Genomic DNA, 19,478 nt, shown 5'->3' on the forward strand with positions numbered 1-19,478 from the left:
TTTTTTTTTTTTTTTTTTTTTTTTTTAATTTTTGGTTCCATACGTATACCCTCTTGGGTTTTTACATTTTTTGTTCCCTTCTCGTGCCTAGCGACTGTAGTCCCACGCGGTTAGGTGTGCCTAAGCGGACACCCATCCAAGTACTGGGCAGACTGAATGCTGCTTAGCTTGCATGACCGCCTGAGCCACACACTCCCCGCGTGACCATTACAGCCACTTCCCTACTTATATTTTAATAGGCTTTAGTGAGAAGAGCTATTTAATTAATGGCAAATACGGCATTATAACTTTGCACATATACAGAACTACCCAGACAGCAAAACTCGACAATTTGCCGTAATTTATCGGCAAAATAGCCTTCTTTATGGCAAACTTTCGGATCACTGTTTACTGGGTAGATGAATATGACCAACCTATTTATAAGAAATTACTAGGAATTTTCGAAGAAATGTATATTTGTGGAAGTAATTTTGTTCAAGTTATTTTTTCGCAACTATAATGACGAAGAAAAGAATAAAACTTGTGATCGCTTCCCGTTAATCCTCTATCAGTGACATTTGTTTTTTTAGCATCTTTTAAATGCTTACCAATTTGACCAATTTGTTTTTTTAGCATCTTTTAAATGCTTACCAATTTGGTAATTCAGCTATCCTACTGTCTCCTTGCACCTCCAATAGCCCTCCTCAATCTGTCACCGGTTCGCCTCAACCAGTATTTTATTCTTTGTTTGACTTGATCTTCTGTTTCATTCCCCCATGCAACCATGAGAGTTGAAATAATAATATTTGAAAACGTCATACCCTCTATTTTCTGAGTTTCATGGGACCCGATCCATGTACATTGTTTTGGCAAATTATTTGTCATCAAGGCCGCCATCACGTTTCCACAGTGTTTTTATAGAGATTTATCGCCAATCCGTCGCACTTGATGTTGCTGAAACACAAATAAATCTTTCGTTAATCAATAAAATGCATCTATCTCGAGAACAAAAAATTTGTGTTGTATTTCCCTTTGCAATCTGAGCGTCTGGATTTTTAAGGTAAATTGACTCAGCAGTTCACTAATTACTAAGAAGAATAGTAAAATCAAAATGCTTCTGCATATTTTAGTAGAATCCTAATTAATTTTTTCTAATAGTCAAACTGATTTAAGAAATCCAAAAGGGCCTAACTTTATGTTCGAGAGTAACAAATCATTATCAGTTGGCAAGTTAATGATTCAACATGCACAAGATTTCAATTTTAGTCGAGTTCTAGTCCAATTCTTTTCATATATATTTTGAGTCAAATAAAAATTCGACTTACAAATCGAATGCGACTCTCTTCATCAGTTTTCCAAGTTTCATCAAATTCACGAAGAGCCTCCATGGAGTTGATTGACTGTACAATTATGTAAGGCTGATTTTCATAGGCATGCGTTGAGATGAAACCCTGTAGTCTTTCATTGCTGTCGTTTACTGTTCGTAGAATGTTATCAATCTTTCGATCCAAGTTGATTAGCATTCTTCTCAGTTCATCTATTGCATCGTCATGTTGAATGTTACTGACGATCAAATACATAGAATGTCAATAGAATGAACGAATAGAAGTTTACTATGATTGCGATTGTCCTGGTGGACATCAATCGGAATTATTGGTGGTTCCTCAGGAATTCTTTGACCATCATTGGGCAAGATAGGTACACCAAGATCCAGTTCTTCACGATTTGTCCCTGGCGATTTTGGCGATGGAAATGTTCGAGAATTGTCGGAGCCTCAAGAGCCATGAATATCTTCATCATTGTCCCCTTCATTCGTCACATCACTATCATATGATCCTTGAACCTCTTCCCGTTTTCCTAGGTCTGAACCTCCTAGAAATAAATACCATTATTGTTTATCAATAAAGTAATATTAACAAAAATAATTTACCAATTGAGGAGGCACTGGCTATCAAGTCTTCCAATTGTTGAGCATCTGATGGGATTCTTTGAACGACAACGCTCTGGGTTTAGTCTGCTTGTTTTCGGGGTACAGGAAGTATTGATGAATGTCCTGATGGTATGGACCTCAGGTCATCAGCATGGACAGCAATTCTTGGCTTTTTCGGATGCTGAAGCTGCTGTTGATTTGTCGTAATTTGCTGGAGTATTTGAGAAGAATCTTTGAGAACTCCAGTATTTGATGTTCCTTGTGTACGTATGCTTCTTTGAATTTGGAGAGAGGACATGACGGGAATAAGGGTTTTAGGGATAGAAGCTCCTTGATGGTTCACACCCAGAGTTGACCCAGAGTTCTCCAGACCGTGTAATCTCCACAAACCCAGTGGGCTGGAAGGAAACCCAGAGTGGAGGTTAGGTGCCGAATGTCCCAGAGTAGATCCCAGAGTTGTGAAATTGATTATTGAACAAATGTTAAATACTGTTTTGAGAGATGGAAGGCAGGGAGGGGGGAATAATAACATTGTTAGAGTGATTCTGGGGTCAATTTCTCATGTAGGGGAGATACCAAAGGGCATTCCAACAATTTTATGTCAACTCTGGGTTCAACTCTAGACAAAGCCTTCATCCCAGAGTGTTACTTTTTATTCTTAAACAACTTGTTAATGTTGTTGAACGAAGAGGTGAGGGGGGGAGGGGGTCTTATGACATTATTCAAGTGATCCTAGGGTCAATTTCCCACTTAGAGAAGTAATGTTGCTAGAAGTAGTCTCACTTAGAAGTAGTTGTTATTACATTGTTGAAATGACCTTTGTTCTTTCCCCTAGAGGAGAAATTGACCCTTCAATAATGTCATAATGTAGGATTTGCAATGGTCGGGAGTAACAAATCACTACTAAACGAATAAACAATTTAATAATATATTTATTCGCCGAAGCGTCAGTCACAACAAGTACAATGAATATTGATTTGATACTCAGTTGCACTCGATACAACGGATGACGATCAACTGCCAACGGCTCCTGTGCGATAGGACGCCGTGATAGAATAATTCGGTAGAGGCGCGAAATGTAATCCTCTATTATTGTGTTGGTATATCCGTGAGGAGACAGCAACGAAATATTAAATGCCTGAGGGTGACGTCAGACTGTCTCCTCAGTTAGGATGTAGCGAGGCGTTACATGTCTCCCCTGCTGGGAGAAAAACGTAGTTTTTTAGAGAAATGCAACAAAAAAAAACAGAAAAATTAAATTTGCTCAACGACAGGATAGCGTAGAAATTCTCTGCTGTCCCCCGGGTGTCGTAATGCTCGAGTCCGGAGGTTGCCTGGGGTCGTAAGTCCGTGTTTCCAATCGGTCGTTAAAAGTGACCCTCTTGGGCTGGCCAGAGGTTCCTACTGCCGTGCCTGCTCTTACTTGCTGTTGTTGCCGCTATTGATGTCGTGGACAAGCTTCTGCAGGAAGCTGCCGAACCTGTTCCATGTCCTCGGGAAGAATGAACGCAGGTTTGAGGCGGTCGATAGAGATAGGAACGTCTTGAAGATAGTTGCCTCTCCCTAGTGACCTACAGTGGACAACAAAATGTCTATCGTGGCTGCTGACGACGCGATATGGTCCAGAGTCTGGAGCTGCGGTATTCGGTCCTCCAGTCTCTGTCCTGATGAAAACATGCGTGCAATCGGCAAGGCTCTTGTGGACGAAAGTTGGCTTGGTTCCGTGACGAGACATCTCAGTGGGTGCTACCGCCGCGAAATGTCTACGGAGATCCCTCAAAACCTCCGGAGCTGCTCGATCGTTCGTTGGTGTAAACAATTCACCTGGGAGCCGAATTGCTTCTCCGTAGGTGAGCTCAGCAGGTGTGCTTTCAACATCAGGTTTCCAAGCGGTGCGGAGTTCTAACAAAACCAACGGCAAAATATCATACCAGCTATCGCCGTGGCAGCGAAGTGCAGCTTTCAACTGGCGATGCAGTCTCTCCACGAGTCCGTTAGCCTGGGGATGAATTGGCGTAGTAAGCTTGCGTCAAATTCCCAACATCTCTGTCAGACGTCGGTAAATGTCCGCGATAAACTGGCCTCCTCTGTCTGATGTGATCCTGAGAGGTACTCCAAACCTTGCGATCTAGTGATAGAGAAGTGCACGAACTACTGTTTCTGTCCTGATGTCCGGTAGTGGCACCACCTCTGGATACCGTGTAAACCTGTCTATAATTGTGAGACAGTCCTTGAACCCTTTCGACAACGGTAAAGTAACCAAGTCGACATGAATATGCTCGAATCTTTGGGACGGTAAAGCAAACTCAGCGAGAGGTGCTGCGACATGCCTCGATACTTTATTTTTCTGACACGACAGGCAATGACGAGTCCAATCCAAACAGTCCTTACTCATACCTGGCCAAACGAAACGATCGGCGATAAGCTTCCGAGTTCCTTTTCCTCCGGGGTGCGCGAGCGAATGCATGGAGAGAAAAACTTGCCTCCTTAAAGGCCCCGGCACATACGGACGAATCGTGCCCGACGCTGAGACGTCGCAGTACAATCTAATGTCCGAACCTGGGAAGCGGAATAGCTGTAAATTAAGACTGTTGTTGTTGTTACCTTCAAGCAGCTGGCGAAGTTCAGGATCTTCTCGCTGTGATTGAGCGAGTTGTTGACTGTCGATCGCCTGGAACACTGCCTCGATACGAGACAAAGCGTCAGCTACCACGTTATCATCGCCAGCCACGTGTACGATATCAGACGTAAACTGGCCAATGAAATCCAGTCTTCTACACTGCCAGGGTGTTGCCTTATCCGGTTTCTAATGGAAAGCGTGCGTCAAAGGTTTGTGATCCGTGTAGATCGTAATATGTTTCCCCTCGAAAATGTACCGAAAATGGATCATCGCCTCGTAAATCGCTTCTAACTCTCGATCGTAAGTCGCATGATGACGTTCGGAGAGAGCAAGCTTCTTGCTGAAGAAGGCGAGTGGCTGCCAACCATCCTGATGTCGTTGTTGAAGGACAGCGCCAATTGCGTGATCCGATGCGTCGGTGAACACAGCCCACTCAGCGTGCACGTTCGGATGTGACAGATGAGTGGCTTCAGCCAGTGCCCTTTTGCTTGCATCGAAAGCAGCCTCCATCTCCGGTGTCCAATCCACCGGATGCTTTCCTTTAACGGCAGGTCCCCTGTGTGCTGCGTTGAGAGGAGCGAGAATTTCTGCAGCCCCTTTCATAAACTTTCTGTAAAAATTGAGAGCACCAAGAAATCTGCGGAGAGACTTAACGTTAGAAGGTTTTGGATATTCGAGAATCGCTCTTACCCGGTCCGCAGGGGGCTTGATCCCCTGTGCGTTGATGGTATGCCCAAGGAAAACCACCGCCGGTTTGCCAAGGACAGACTTCGCTACATTTACCACCAGACCGAAATACTCCAAACGTTGGAACAGTTGCCTCAGATGATCTAGATGTTGCTCAGGTGTCTCAGAGGCGACGAGAATATCGTCGATATACGGAAATAGAAACGGCAGATCCCTTGTGACTTCATCGATTAAACGCTGAAACGTCTGAGCAGCGTTGCGCAGACCGAAAGTCATGAACGGGAACTCGAATAGCCCAAAAGGAGTTATTATGGCCGTTTTCTGGATGTCTTCAGCTGCTACCGGAACCTGATTAAACGCCTTCACGAGATCGATAGTCAAAAATATCGTGGATCCGTAAAGATTTGCGGCGAAATCCTCAAGGTAGCGAACGGGATACTTGTCCGGGATCGTCCGATCATTCAGGCCCCGGTAATCACCACACGGTTTCCATTCTCCATTATTCTCAGGAGCCAAATGCAGAGGCGAAGACCATGGTCCCTGACCGCGCCTAGCGATGCCAAGCTTCTGCATATTCGAAAACTTAGCCTTTGCTATAGCCAGCTTATTTGGTAGCAAACGTCTTGGTCTGGCCGATACTGGTGGGCCGTGTGTAGTCCTAATGTGGTGTTGCGTCATATGCTTGATGTTTCGAAGGAGTCCCTCCGGCTTAATTATGGCAGGAAACTTCTTCAGTAGGGCTACATAAGATGAATCCTCTTCAATCGTCTGGAGTCTGACTGAGAACGACTCGAATTTAACCAGCTGTCCGTCTGTTGAGAGACCAGTGGCGCTATCAATAAGTCGTTGATTCTTGAGGTCAGGCAGAAGACCGTAATGATGCAGCAGGTCAGCGCCAATAATGTACCTCGAAAGGTACCTAATGTACCTTGAAGCTGACCAGCTTCAACAAAACGCCACTTGATTTCCTTGCGCAGGCCAAGATCGAGCAGGATCGGTATGTAGCCATAAGTATTGATCAGAGTGTTGTTGGCTGCGAACAGCTGATAACCAGACGCGTCCCTTTTTCGAGTGTGCACCCGGCGAGGACACACTGAAACGTCGGAACCGGTATCCACTAGGTACTGTGCCTTGGTGGACCTAGCGATGACAAAGAGGCGACGGGATGTATTAACACCCCGTCTTTATTAAAAGAGCTGCGTTCCATCGCTGACAACTCTCCCTGGAGTTTCCCTGGTACCGACAACCCGGAAGGCACTTGGGTGGCCCTCTTGAGCGAGAACGCGACTCACGCAGCTGCATCGCAGCTACTGTAGCCTTCAAACTCTCCAGCTCATCACGAAGCGCAGAGTTGACCACATTACCCGACGAGGCCGAATTAGCTGAAGTCTGATGAGGTTGAAAGACCTCATGGACCCTATCAGCCAGTTTCGCCAGGTTCTCCAACGAAGCGTCAACCTGGGCAGTAAGCGTCGCTCTAGTCTGCTCCGGAAGGTGAGACAGCCAGTGTGTCTTTAAGACCTCCTCATCGACACCTGGAACCAGAGCCTTTAAATGCCTAAGATGCTTCGAGGGTGTACGATCTCCAAGATTCTCATTGTCCAGCAGTCGTAATAAATTCATTGACCTTGACGTGGTAAAACATCGAATTAATTCATTCTTCAATGTTTGGTATGGGGTATTAACTGGTCTAGCAATAATGAGATCCTCGACCTCTGCTGCATAGACCGTATCAATTAGCGGAACAGTTTTATTATACTTATCGATCTTCGTCACTATTCCAAGATCGGTAAACTGGGTCTCCAGTTGAGCAAACCACAGCTGAGGTCTATCAGGGTTGAATGGCCTTGCGACGAGCTTAGGTTGCATCACGGCTGCAGCTGCTAAAAACGTCTGTGGTGAGCTCCTGGACACCCGGCATCACGAACCACGAAAATCACTTGACATTCATTTACCGGAAAAAATCGCGGTAATCGATAAATATAAAAAAATAATTAATTATCTCAATCAAAAAAAAAAATTTTTTGCACGTGTCGTCACTCTTGCGAAGTCGTTAAAGTCTTCACATACACCAGCACAGCACAGCGTCTATAGAGTGCTCAGCAATGTCCCAGCGAGATAGAGAGAGACGGACGACCAACCCTCAAGTATCCCCACTTGTTCACTCACTTGCCGCGAGAGAAAACGCGGGAGAACAGGTAGAGCGGAGAATAAGGTGCGAAAATCACTGAGGGTAAACGCAATTAACCGAAGGGGTGTGCGCGCGCGTTGTGGGCGGGGCGTACAACGATGAGGAAGATGCCGAGAATCGATTTTCCACCGACTCAACGACGCTAAATCGAGATCCCCCACGACGCCATATTGGGCATTGAAAAATAAAGCCACACGCGAAAAATGTTATGTGTTAATTTGCAAGTTTAGATTAATTTTATGCACTCGCGACGACAGCCGCTGCCTGGGAAAAATGCTCGCGACGTTAACCACCGGTAACAGGGTGAAATAAACGCGCGAGATATGAGAAAAAATTTCGTTGTAAAGGCAGGCGCACTCGCGAGGCACTCGTTGCACTGCCGCACTCCCTTTGAATTAATTAATCAAACGCGAAGATCACGTCGGGGTCACCAATGTAGGATTTGCGATGGTCGGGAGTAACAAATCACTACTAAACGAATAAACAATTTAATAATATATTTATTCGCCGAAGCGTCAGTCTCAAGAAGTACAATGAATATTGATTTGATACTCAGTTGCGCTCGATACAACGGATGCCGATCAACTGCCAACGGCTCCTGTGCGATAGGACGCCGTGATAGAATAATTCGGTAGAGGCGCGAAATGTAATCCTCTATTATTGTGTTGGTATATCCGTGAGAGGACAGCAACGAAATATTAAATGCCTGAGGGTGACGTCAGACTGTCTCCTCAGTTAGGATGTAGCGAGGCGCTACAATAAGATCATCTCTCCTCCGCCACCTCTTCATTCAGTGAAATGTACAACTTGTCCAGCAATAATAATACAACTCTGGGATTAAGATTGTACCCAGACTTAAACCCAGAGTTGCCTTAATATTGTTGAAATGATCTCCAGCAGCTTCACTAAGTGGGAAATTGACCCCAGAATCAGTTAAATAATGTCATGAGACCCCTCCCCACCCTCACCTCTTCGTTTAACAACATTAACAACTTGTTCAACAATAAAAAGTAACACTCTGGGATCAAGAATGTGTCCAGAGTTAAACCCAGAGTTGTTATTACGTTGTTAAAATGACCTTTGGTTTCTCCCCTAGAGGAGAAATTGACCCTTCAATAATGTCATAAGACCACGTCTTCTCCCCCACCTCTTCGTTTAACAACATTAACAACTTGTTCAACAATAAAAAGTAACACTCTGGGAAAAAGACTGTTTCCAGAGTTAAACCCAGAGTTGTTATTACATTGCTGAAATGACCTTTGTTCTCTCCCCTAGAGGAGAAATTGACCCTTCAATAATGTCATAAGACCACCTCTCCTCCCCCGCCTCTTCATTTAATGAAATTTACAACTTGTTCAGCAATAATAATACTACTCTGGGATTAAGACTGTACCCAGAGTTAAACCCAGAGTTGTTATTACATTGCTGAAATGACCTTTGTTCTCTCCCCTAGAGGAGAAATTGACCCTTCAATAATGTCATAAGACCACCTCTCCTCCCCCGCCTCTTCATTTAATGAAATTTACAACTTGTTCAGCAATAATAATACTACTCTGGGATTAAGACTGTACCCAGAGTTAAACCCAGAGTTGCCTTAATATTGTTAAAATAATCTCCAGCAACTTCTCCAACTGGGAAATTGGCCCTAGGATCATTTAAATAATGTCATAAGACCCCCTCCCCTCCCTCACCTCTTCGTTCAACAACATTAACAACTTGTTCAACAATAAAAAGTCACACTCTGGGATCAAGACTGTGTCCAGAGTTAATCCCAGAGTTGTTATTACAGAGTTGTTATTACAGAGTTGTTATTAAATTGACCCTTCAATAATGTCATAAGACCACCTGCCCTCCACCCCCTCTTCATTCAATGAAATTTACAACTTGTGCAGCAATAATAATACAACTCTGGGATTAAGACTGTACCCAGAGTTAAACCCAGAGTTGCCTTAACATTGTTGACATAATCTCCAGCAACTTCTCTAAGTGGGAAATTGACCCTAGAATCACTTAAATAATGTCATGAGAACCCGTCCCCTCCCTCACCTCTTCACTCAACAACATTAACAACTTGGTCCACAATAAAAAGTAACGCTCTGGGATGAAGGCTTTGTCCAGAGTTGAATCCAGCGTTGACATAAAATTGTTGGAATGCCCTTTGGCATCTCTCCTGCATGAGAAATTGACCCCAGAATCACTCTAACAATGCTATTATATCCCCTCCCTGCCTTCCATCTCTGAAACAATTTTTAACATTTGTTTAACAATCAATTTCACAACTCTGGGATCTACTCTGGGTACAGAGTTCAACCGACATTCGGCACCTAACGTCAATTCCGAGTTTCCTCCCCACCCAGACTGGGCTTGTGGAGATTACCCAGAGTCGAACTCTGGGTATGAACCATCAGGGCTTGGGATGCCTTGGCAGGTGTCACATTTTGAGGAACTGGATTTGAAGGATATGGTTTGTTTTTCGTAGCTCTAGGAGTTGAAAAAAAGGGTCATTGTAATTTTTAGTGATTGCCCTGGCATGTCAGGAGCCACTTAAGTTAGGTGGCTAATCAGGACAGTCTTTTTTTGTTGTAAAAAAGGGTAAATGATACCTGAAACCATTATGGATGTTAATCTATGAATTATTAATGAATTTTAGTACATTTAATGACATTAATTCAATAAGGAAAGTAAGTCAGTAGGGGGAATGCCGCCGGATGGCGGCAGTGTCGACTTCTCGCCCAGGCCGATCAAGTCGGCAGCAGTGGCGGAAAAAATATTTTTCAAAAATGATAAAACCACGTTCTCATATAATTGATTATCCAAATGGTTCATTTTGGCATTTTTTTTATTGGTTTAATTCTGTATTGACCCAATTGCTCTCCGTGAAAACTCTTATGGCAAATAGATACAGAAGAGGAGAATGCTCCGGGTCAAATAGGGGCCAAGAGGGACATCATATAATTGGATAAATAAAAGAATCGAATTTAAAAAATTTGAACTTTGCGGGAAGTGGGGGGAAGGGCATGTATGCGGAGGGTTGAAAATTTAGAGGGGTGAGGGGGAGGGGTCTGATATTACATTTTTATCAAACTTACCCCTCCGGAAAAATGCGCTGATTTTTTATAATTTTTTAAACAATGAATTTCGGGGAAAATACATGAGTATGGGGTTTCTCCGAGGGGTTGAAGACAGCCGCATGTATCCGGAGAAGTAAAAATTTAGAGGGGTGAGGGAGAGGTGTCTGAGATTACGTTTTTATAAAATTCACCCCTCCGGAAAAGTGCGCTGATTTTTTATAATTAAAAAAAAATGAATTTCCAGGAAAATACATGAGACTAGGGATTTTCTGGGGGGTTGAAGACAGCCGCATGTATCCGGAGGGATGAAAATTTAAGGGGGTGAGGGGGAGGAGTCTGGGACTACATTGTTATAAAATTTACCCCTCTGGAAACATGCGCTCATTTTTTATAATTTTTTGAAAAACGAATTTCGCGAAAAATACATGATCATACGATTTCTCCGGGGGGTTGAAGACAGCGGCATGCATCCGAAGGGGTGGAAATTTTGGGAGGTGAAGGGGAGGTGTCTGGGATTACATTTTTATAAAATTCACCGTTCCGGAAACGTGCGCTGATTTTTTATAATTAAAAAAAAATGAATTTCGGGGAAAATACATGAGAATGGGTGAAAATTTAAGGGGGTGAGGGGGAGGAGTCTGAGACTACATTGTTATAAAATTTACCCCTCCGGAAATAGGCGCTGATTTTTTATAATTTTTTGAAAAATGTATTTCGGGAAAAATACATGAGACTGGGGTTTTTCTAGGGGGTTGAAGACAGCCGCATATATCGGGAGGGATGAAAATTTAGGGGCGGTGAGGGGGAGGGGTCTTACTTTACATTTTTATAAAAGTCACCCCTCCGGAAACGTGCGCTGATTTTTTATAATGTAAAAAAGAATGAATTTCGGAGAAAATACATGATCATCCGATTTCTCCGGGGGGTTGAAGAGAGCCGCATGCATCTGGAGGGGTGAAAATTTAGGGAGGTGAGGAGGAGGGGCTGAGACTACATTGTTATAAAATTTACCCCTCCCGAAACATGCGCTGATTTTTTATAATAAAAAAAAAGAATTTTGGGGAAAATACATGAGTATGTTGATTCTCCGGGGGGTTGACGACAGCCGCATGTATCCGGAGGGGTGAAAATTTAGAGGAGTACGGAAGAAGTATCTGAGATTACATTTTTATAAAATTCACCCCTCCGGAAACGTGCGCTGATTTTTTATATTTAAAAAAAAATGAATTTCCGGAAAAATACATGAGACTAGAGATTTTCTGGGGGGTTGAAGACAGCCGCATGTATCTGGAGGGATGAAAATTTAAGGGGGTGAGGGGGAGGAGTCTGAGACTGTACTCTCAGACATTGCTTAGTCTCAGTCATTGTTTTATAACAACGTATTGTTATAAAATTTACCCCTCCGGAAACATGCGCTCATTTTTTATAATTTTTTGAAAAACGAATTTCGGGAAAAATACATGAGCCCGAGTGGAAATTCGGGTCAGGTCTTGATCCAGTTTGGATCGGGTTAGACCTGATCACTTATCAGGTATTGATCAAGTTGACGGATCCGGTCTTGATCAGACATGTTACGCCTCTGACCAATTTGGATTTGATCAGGACGAATGGATCCGAACTTGATCAAGTCAACTGTATGAAAACCGGATGACCTGTCTGTCAGTATCAATAACAATTATCAATGATAATTAATCCAAAACAAAAGATAATTCAATTCTTTCACCATAGGCCGCCTCTCTTAGTTAATCTCTACTGTTATTACCTCTGAAAAAGCTTATTATTTTTGTACCGATGCTGGGGATCGAACCGGGGACCTTGTGATTACTAATCCTATGCCCTAAACACTACGCTATCGTGCTATTACTATTGAGTAAACTGTACATTGCCTATATGATTTGTATCGGGATATTCATTGAATTTACGATTATCCCTGATCTCGCGGATGTGCGTGTGTATTCTCAGATATAAAATATGTTGAATTAAATTTTTATTTATTTCATTAATGAATAATAATAATGATAATAACAATAACACTAATAAATAAATAGACATTTGGTGATTTTTTTCTCAAGATCACTTGCGTGTAAGTTTGATACTCCTCTAATACGTATTTACGGCATCATCATCCCTCCCTTCTGTACATTTGAGAAGGGCTGGCTGTTAATTAAATTAATTAATTAAATTAAATTCATTAAATTAAATAAATTTAATTCAATTTATTGTAATTATAGTATAATGATCCTTTTTAAAGATTGAAAAAGATTATTGATAATGGTTGATAAAAGTTAATTAGAATAGTATAATAATAGTTAATTAAATTATCCGAAAAACTTATTAAAATTAATGTCAGGTGGAGCGGATCTGAATCTGATCATTTTCTTTTCAATTGACCTCTTTCAAATGCCGATCAAGGACATCGAGTCCGAATTTGATCAATTTGGGGTCAGGCAGCCGACCTCCAGGTGAGATCGTGCCTACCTGATCAGAACTTGATCTGAACTCGCCTTGTAGTTTTTCGGATCCGATCTGCTGGATCAGAACTTGGTCAGGTTCTCATCAGGAATCACCGGATCAGTTGAACCTTACAAAAACCTGATCAAGTTCTGATTGTACTTTAGGTGGGCCTGAAGCAATTTCCACTCAGGAGACTAGGGTTTTTCTGGTGGGTTGAAGACAGCCGCATATATCGGGAGGGATGAAAATTTAGGGGGTGAGGGGGAGGGGTCTGAGTTTACATTTTTATAAAATTCACCGCTCCGGAAACGTGCGCTAATTTTTTATAATTAAAAAAAAAATTTCTGGGAAAATACATGATCATGCGATTTCTCCGGGGGGTTGAAGACAGCCGCATGTATCCGGAAGGGTGACAATTTCGGGTGGCAAGGGGGAGGTGTCTGCGATTACATTTTTATAAAATTCACCCCTCCGGAAACGTGCACTGATTTTTTATAATTTAAAAAAAAAAGGATTTTCGGGGAAAATACATGATCATACGGTTTCTCCGGGGGGTTGAAGACAGTCGCATGTATCCGGAGGGGTGAAAATTTAGGGAGGTGAGGGGGAAGGGTCTGAAACTACATTGTTATAAAATGTACCCCTCCGGAAACATGCATTCATTTTTTATAATTTTTTGAAAAATGAATTTCGGGGAAAATACACGGTTTTTCTGAGGGGTTGAAGACATCCGCGTATGGGACATTCCATGTCAACTCAGCCACCCCGGATTTTTTTTTGTCTGGAAAAAATCATTTGATTGTTGCATTTCGAACCACTATATATAGATAGTACTCCTGCTAAATTTTATTGCTCCATCATTTTTTGTTTCTGAGATAATGGTTGCAAAACTTGAAATTTTCAAAAATTCATAACTTTTAAACGGTACATGCGATTCGAACGATTAAAAAAAAAATTTTTTTTGTTTTTGTTTGTCCTTTAAAGAAAAAAATACTCTCGAGACAGGAATAATCTTCTACACTGTTTTTTCAAGAAATATTTACATTTTCATTTTTTTTCTTTGCTAGGGCCGTCCGATAATCGATCGGAATAAATTTTTTCTGATAGAGGACGTCCGCATATGATATAAAAAAATACGTCATCGTGGAAGAGAAGACACTGGAAAAAAATTTTTTTTCTGAAAGTTTCGTGTTTTTTCGCCTTCTAGGGAAGCTACCTTGTTTTTGCCGAGAAATCAGTATGCCAATCAATACTTTTGGTTAATACCGTGAGGACGTCAGTTCTCGGACGGTATTCAGATCTCGGATGCAGAGCACTCTTACGATTGAATTTCAAATTAATTGCATATCCATAGTGCTCGACGGCCATTTTCTGTTATTCTCTCCAAAAGTAGAATAAATTCTCCCCAAATTGCAATATTTATTAATATTTCACTAAGTGTACAGAATTATTACACTTAAATTTATTCGAGGGTTCACACGGTGGGAGGGGTCTGTGGAGTGTTATGTAGTGTGCGGACGATGAAATCGCTCTGTGCTTCTTAAGGATCTAACAACAAAATGCAAGTGAAAAATTGTTTACAATCGGTTTTTATGAGTTGAAGGTTAATTTTCGAATAAAAATAGATGTAGACAATTTAAAAAAATAAATAAATTATTGGAGAAATTGAGGGTCCGAGATCTGAATCCACCAAAGGCGAGGTGGGTTCAGTTCTCGGACGTGTTTATCCATGTCCTTAACCTCAATCGCACGCATGAAGAAATTTGACAGAAAAACTTAGCACTTTCTCTGAGAAATTCTATTGCATTTCTAGTGGAATTCTAGGAGAATTCTCTTGGAGTTCCATTAGAATTCTATTGAAAAATTCCATTCGTTTTTTGGACCATTTATATAGAATTTTATCTAATTTTACCGTTTCATTTGTCCAAGAGACATTCGGTTTGAAAAAAGTAAATAGATTTTGAGATGTTCAATGAAATTCATAGGTGTAAATATTAGAATTTTTTTCTGCTAAATTTTTATTCGTTTTTGTTGCTAAAATTGGTGAAAAAAAAAATCTCAGAGAAAGCGCTAAATTTTTTCATTAAATTTATTCATACAGGCGTTCATCCCTGTCAGTGCTCTTATTCTCATGGAGACATTCTTCTCACGTTTTTGAAAAAAAATAATGATTCCCAAGAATAATAACACAAAAAAATCATCCATTCTTCAACTCTTTCAGGCCTGCGACGCTTTCGCAACCTAGAACATCAAAAGCACCAGAGTATACTCCTGAGCAGTTAGAAAGTGCTCTGATGGCGATGAGAACAGGAAGATCTTTGGGATCAGTCAGCAAAGAATATAATATCCCTAAGTCAACCTTATACGACAAGGCAAATGGCAATACAAAAGCTGGGATCAACAGACCTGGCCCTAAGTGTATTGTAGGAGAATTTTATGAGAAGAAACTGGTAGAATGGATTTGTTATATGGCTGATAGGGGGTTTGCCGTCACTAAGGATCAATTGCAGAATTCCGTTCACAAACTGATGAAATCTCTTGGCTCAATTACACTTAATTCATAATAATAATGGTTATTCATGGTTATCATTTAGTGTGTAATAAGTTTATGGCTATTGGAATGAGAATAGATCTGTCAAAAATATTTTTTACAATTGATTTCCTATATTTTTCCTTCTCCCAAACCCATCTCATTCACTTCGTCTGAGAACTGAATTCATGTCGTCCGAGAACTGAAGTGGGTCAATTTTTGGCATCCGAGAACTGAATCCGGGGAGCTGTATTTTGTTTTAACAAATATTTATCGAACTCCGAATTTTTTTAATAAAAATGCAACGTGTTCTTGTCCCAAAAACATCAAAAATGACTATGGAAACAGCAAACTTCATATTTGACGAAAAAAAAACAAAGAATCGGTTATTGATGGTCGAGTTACCTTTAACCGTCCGAGAAGTGACGCCCTCACGGTATATGATGGAAAAAATACGCCATCGCAGAAGAAAAAACGGTGCGCCGCAAATTTATTTTTCCTGAAATTTTTACGTTTTTTCCCTTTCTAGGCGAATTGTACTGTTTTTACCAGAAAATGAATGTGTCAATCTGTTCCTATATGATCAAAAAAATAAGCCATCATGGAAGAGAGAACAGTGGACCGTAAAAATTTGATTTTTTTGTCATTTTCCCATTTTTTCTCGCTATTTCTACTCTTCGTCTTCCAATCAAAACTTTTTATTCTGTCAGATAAGACAGACTATTGGCAACACTATAAATCTTCTTCAAGAAACACAGTACTCATCCAACCAACAACAAAATATTTTAAAAAACAACTTTTATTTTATGGTAACAAAATTTTACATTTTTACAATATTTACACATTTTTATATTTATACACTGGGAAGCCATTATCTACTGTCTCCGATTACAACTTGTTCGTTTACACCGATCTGGTACATATTAATACATCAAGATTACTGTTTCATACGTGCTTTCCATTTCGTTGTCGTTTGTTTTCGTTTCGGGAAAACTTCTTCGTTTCCCGAAACCGAATATCGTTTCATTAACAATTATTCTTCTGTTATTGGAATGAAACAATGCTGTTTTTGAATGGCTGGAGTGGCTTTACCACTGTCAAATCTTCCCCGCAGTTCAATTTTGATATTATCATGTTCTTCCTTGGTATAAAAAAAATACTTTAATTCCTTCAAAATTATCTTTTGACCATCGAAACAAAATATCTGGCGTCAGGATAGGTTCACTATGAACGATTTGCAAGCTTTTCCGTCTCGCTTCTCTTTTGAACACCGCACCCACTTCGTCACAAGTTCCTTTACCGTGTGCGGTTGCATGAAAATGGGCCTCTGCGTCTATCCCAAAATCAGTTTTGTGATGCAGAAGATTAGCCATTCGGTAACGGTTCTTGCAATGCTGTGAAGCTCCATCGGTGACATAAATAATTTTTCGTGCCACGGGACATGAAAATTAATCCTCGCCTTCGGCTCGGAAGGCAATCTTGCACGTGGAGGACGGTGATCTGTTTTCCAAGGCTCGGGCATGGAATGTACTATTTCTTACACCTTCATAGTTATCTTTCACATGTTGTATCAGAATTTTCTGTACTAAGTAAACAGCGGTGGTAACGTGAATGGTACTATCTGACAAAACAACTAAACTTCGATGTTGGATCTCGTTTCCTTCGCGATGGTAGTACACAACGAGATGGACTGTACACTGGTCATTATTGTAGTGGAAGGATTGAGTAGCATGTTGAGCCACAAAAGCGTAATTCTCTGAAAAATCAAAGTGCACTAGTACTTCGCCATCATCCAAATTCTCTTTTCAATCGTTAACAAAAGCTGATTGCTCTTTAGCAATGAAGTGATGGAGCTTTAATGCTTTTAATCGTTTAACAAGAAGATCGACGAAGTCATCCATCGGAAGTTTTTGTGTCTGCAAAATACACCTGTCAATACTTCGCCACACATGAAATTTGACAGTTTCGACAACCGAATCCGAAATGAGCCTTTTCAGTTCACGTGATAAGGGTTTCACTCCAGGGCAGTCGTCACATTCATCCAAATGACAGTCCGGGGTTGGATTCGTACACATCAGTTCTGCTGAACAATCTTTATAATCGTGGAGGGGCAGGGGGAATCTTTAGTGAGAGTCACAATTTTAATGGTCTCTGGCATTAATTGGCAATTCTGATGATACGTGCAAGTACATACCACGTGAGTGCCGTTCGCTCACGCCAAAATGCATTATTTAAGTCTCAGCTCAGCAAACTTACTGAAACCAACCACAACCTCTGGATTTTCATTTTTGTACTTCCGATGAAGGTCTTTCAGATTTTCCAGTATCATTTGCTTCTGTTCTATTTTCGTCTCTCCATTGATCTTGATAGATACTTTATCTTTCATCCCTGGCATGACGCGACTATTCTTTAGATGAAAATTGTGTACATTCTCGACCGTTTGGCTTGGAAGTGGCCTGCTTTCGCAAATGGTGAAGCAAATACTCCTTTAGTTTCTCTCAATTTTTTCACTATTGCCGCCATGTATCTCGTAACGCTAAATTCTGGAGCGATTTTCCGCACGCTCCACGAGTTTGGAAGAACCGTCAGGATTTACAGGCGCTCAGACTACTTCTTCAGATCATTGAATTTCCTCTTCAAACCTTCCAACATTTCTTCTAATTCTATTTCTCTCGAAGATCGATACCGTTTCGATACAGATGGATCAACGTCACTTTGATCATCTTCCATATCATAATGCATAGGAGCCCTGGAGAATTCAGATACATTGTCCTTTTCGTCATCGAGGGAAATGGCGCAATCATCGAGATGGAAAGACCGACCTGACCTCAGAGCACTGTTCATCACATCCGGACTTGGATCACGTGTTTTGGCTTGGGGCATTGATATCTCGGGTGAGGCGTCCGAACACCGACGATGTCCATCATCGAGATTCACCATTGGGATGGATGATGAGATGGCATAAGTTGAAGCTTTCATTTAATAGAGACCACAGATTTTCGCAGACAATGGTAGAAAGGAAATCTTCTCGCGTATTGCCGAAGAAATCAGACGTGAAGATCCATGTATGGTAAGAAGACCCATGTGTCCCTTCTCACCAGGAGCCCGCAATGGATTCGCACACCTATTACTCCGCGGCATGCTATGAAATCCAAGAATATCAATCCGAAAAATGAGGATTATTCCAATCAGTAACGTGAAAACTAATCATCTCGATAGAAGGATAAGATGGAGAAATGCTAATCAATTCGCAGGGAATCGTATGATCATAAAAACCCAATGGAGCAGTTAAAGGTTTGGCTAAAACTAGAGCCTTAGAATCAACGGATGATGTTAAATCAATGAATCGATCCTCTTCGTTTTCTATTCTCATTTATTTGGTCATGATATGGCAAACTTCCGATCATGATGATGTTCAACTCAACTATCTAAGCTTTGCGTTTTTGGCAGAACATCTATAGTACTTCCAACATTCTGTTCTCTCTGAGAGAATGATAAAAAACAATTGACGGAATACTTCTTGATAAAGACAATGCAGCTATCCTGAACGATGGAAAGACAAGAAAATTGCGCAGAAATCAAATTTTTCCGGTGCACTGCTTGTCTCTGCTCGTAGAAACAGTACAGCTCGCCTAAAAAGCGAGAAAACGGAAAAATTTCCGGAAAAAAAAATTTGCGTCACACAGTTGCTTTCTTCTGTGATGGTGTATTTTTTCCCTATCATATATTGACCAAAAGTATTGATTGGTACACTAATTTCTTGGTAAAAACAAGGGAGCTTCCCTAGAAGGCGAAAAAACACAAAAATTTCAGAAAAAATATTTTTTTCCAGCGCACTTGTTATCTCTTCCATGATGGCGTATTTTTTTGTATCACATGTGAATGTCCTCTATCAGAAAAAAATTATTTCGATCAAATATCGGACCGCCCTAGCAAAAAAAAAACCTAAAAATCTCTTGAAAAATCAATGTAGAAACTCATTCATGGATCGTGAATATTTTTTCCTTAAAGGACAA

At 41.1% G+C, this 19,478-nt stretch overlaps 1 protein-coding gene across 1 annotated transcript; it reads right to left on the reverse strand.

The window, feature by feature from the left end:
• Positions 1 to 3,903: 3,903 nt before the first annotated feature.
• LOC107042386 lies at positions 3,904 to 18,402 on the reverse strand. Its single transcript, XM_015263423.1, has 6 exons — positions 18,149 to 18,402; positions 6,457 to 7,122; positions 6,145 to 6,356; positions 4,803 to 6,028; positions 4,417 to 4,715; positions 3,904 to 4,120 (listed from the first exon to the last, which is right to left on the reverse strand). The coding sequence occupies exons 1-6, from the start codon at positions 18,400 to 18,402 to the stop codon at positions 3,904 to 3,906; spliced, it is 2,874 nt and encodes a 957-aa protein (XP_015118909.1).
• Positions 18,403 to 19,478: the final 1,076 nt, after the last annotated feature.

The sequence above is a fragment of the Diachasma alloeum genome, unplaced genomic scaffold (assembly GCF_001412515.2).
Source record: "Diachasma alloeum isolate Michigan unplaced genomic scaffold, Dall2.0 Dall_scaffold_00445, whole genome shotgun sequence".
NCBI classification, from domain to species: Eukaryota; Metazoa; Arthropoda; class Insecta; order Hymenoptera; family Braconidae; genus Diachasma; species Diachasma alloeum.

Bases quoted from the DNA above. Each gene is read 5' to 3' on its own strand.
- LOC107042386 (XM_015263423.1), bottom strand. From the start codon at position 18,402: ATGGTGAATCTCGATGATGGACATCGTCGGTGTTCGGACGCCTCACCC. The intron at 7,123-18,148 runs GTATCGATCTTC...CCGGGTGTCCAG, and splicing joins GATCCATCTGTATCGAAACG to GAGCTCACCACAGACGTTTT. The intron at 4,121-4,416 runs GTATGTGCCGGG...TCACAATTATAG, and splicing joins GCGTCGGGCACGATTCGTCC to ACAGGTTTACACGGTATCCA.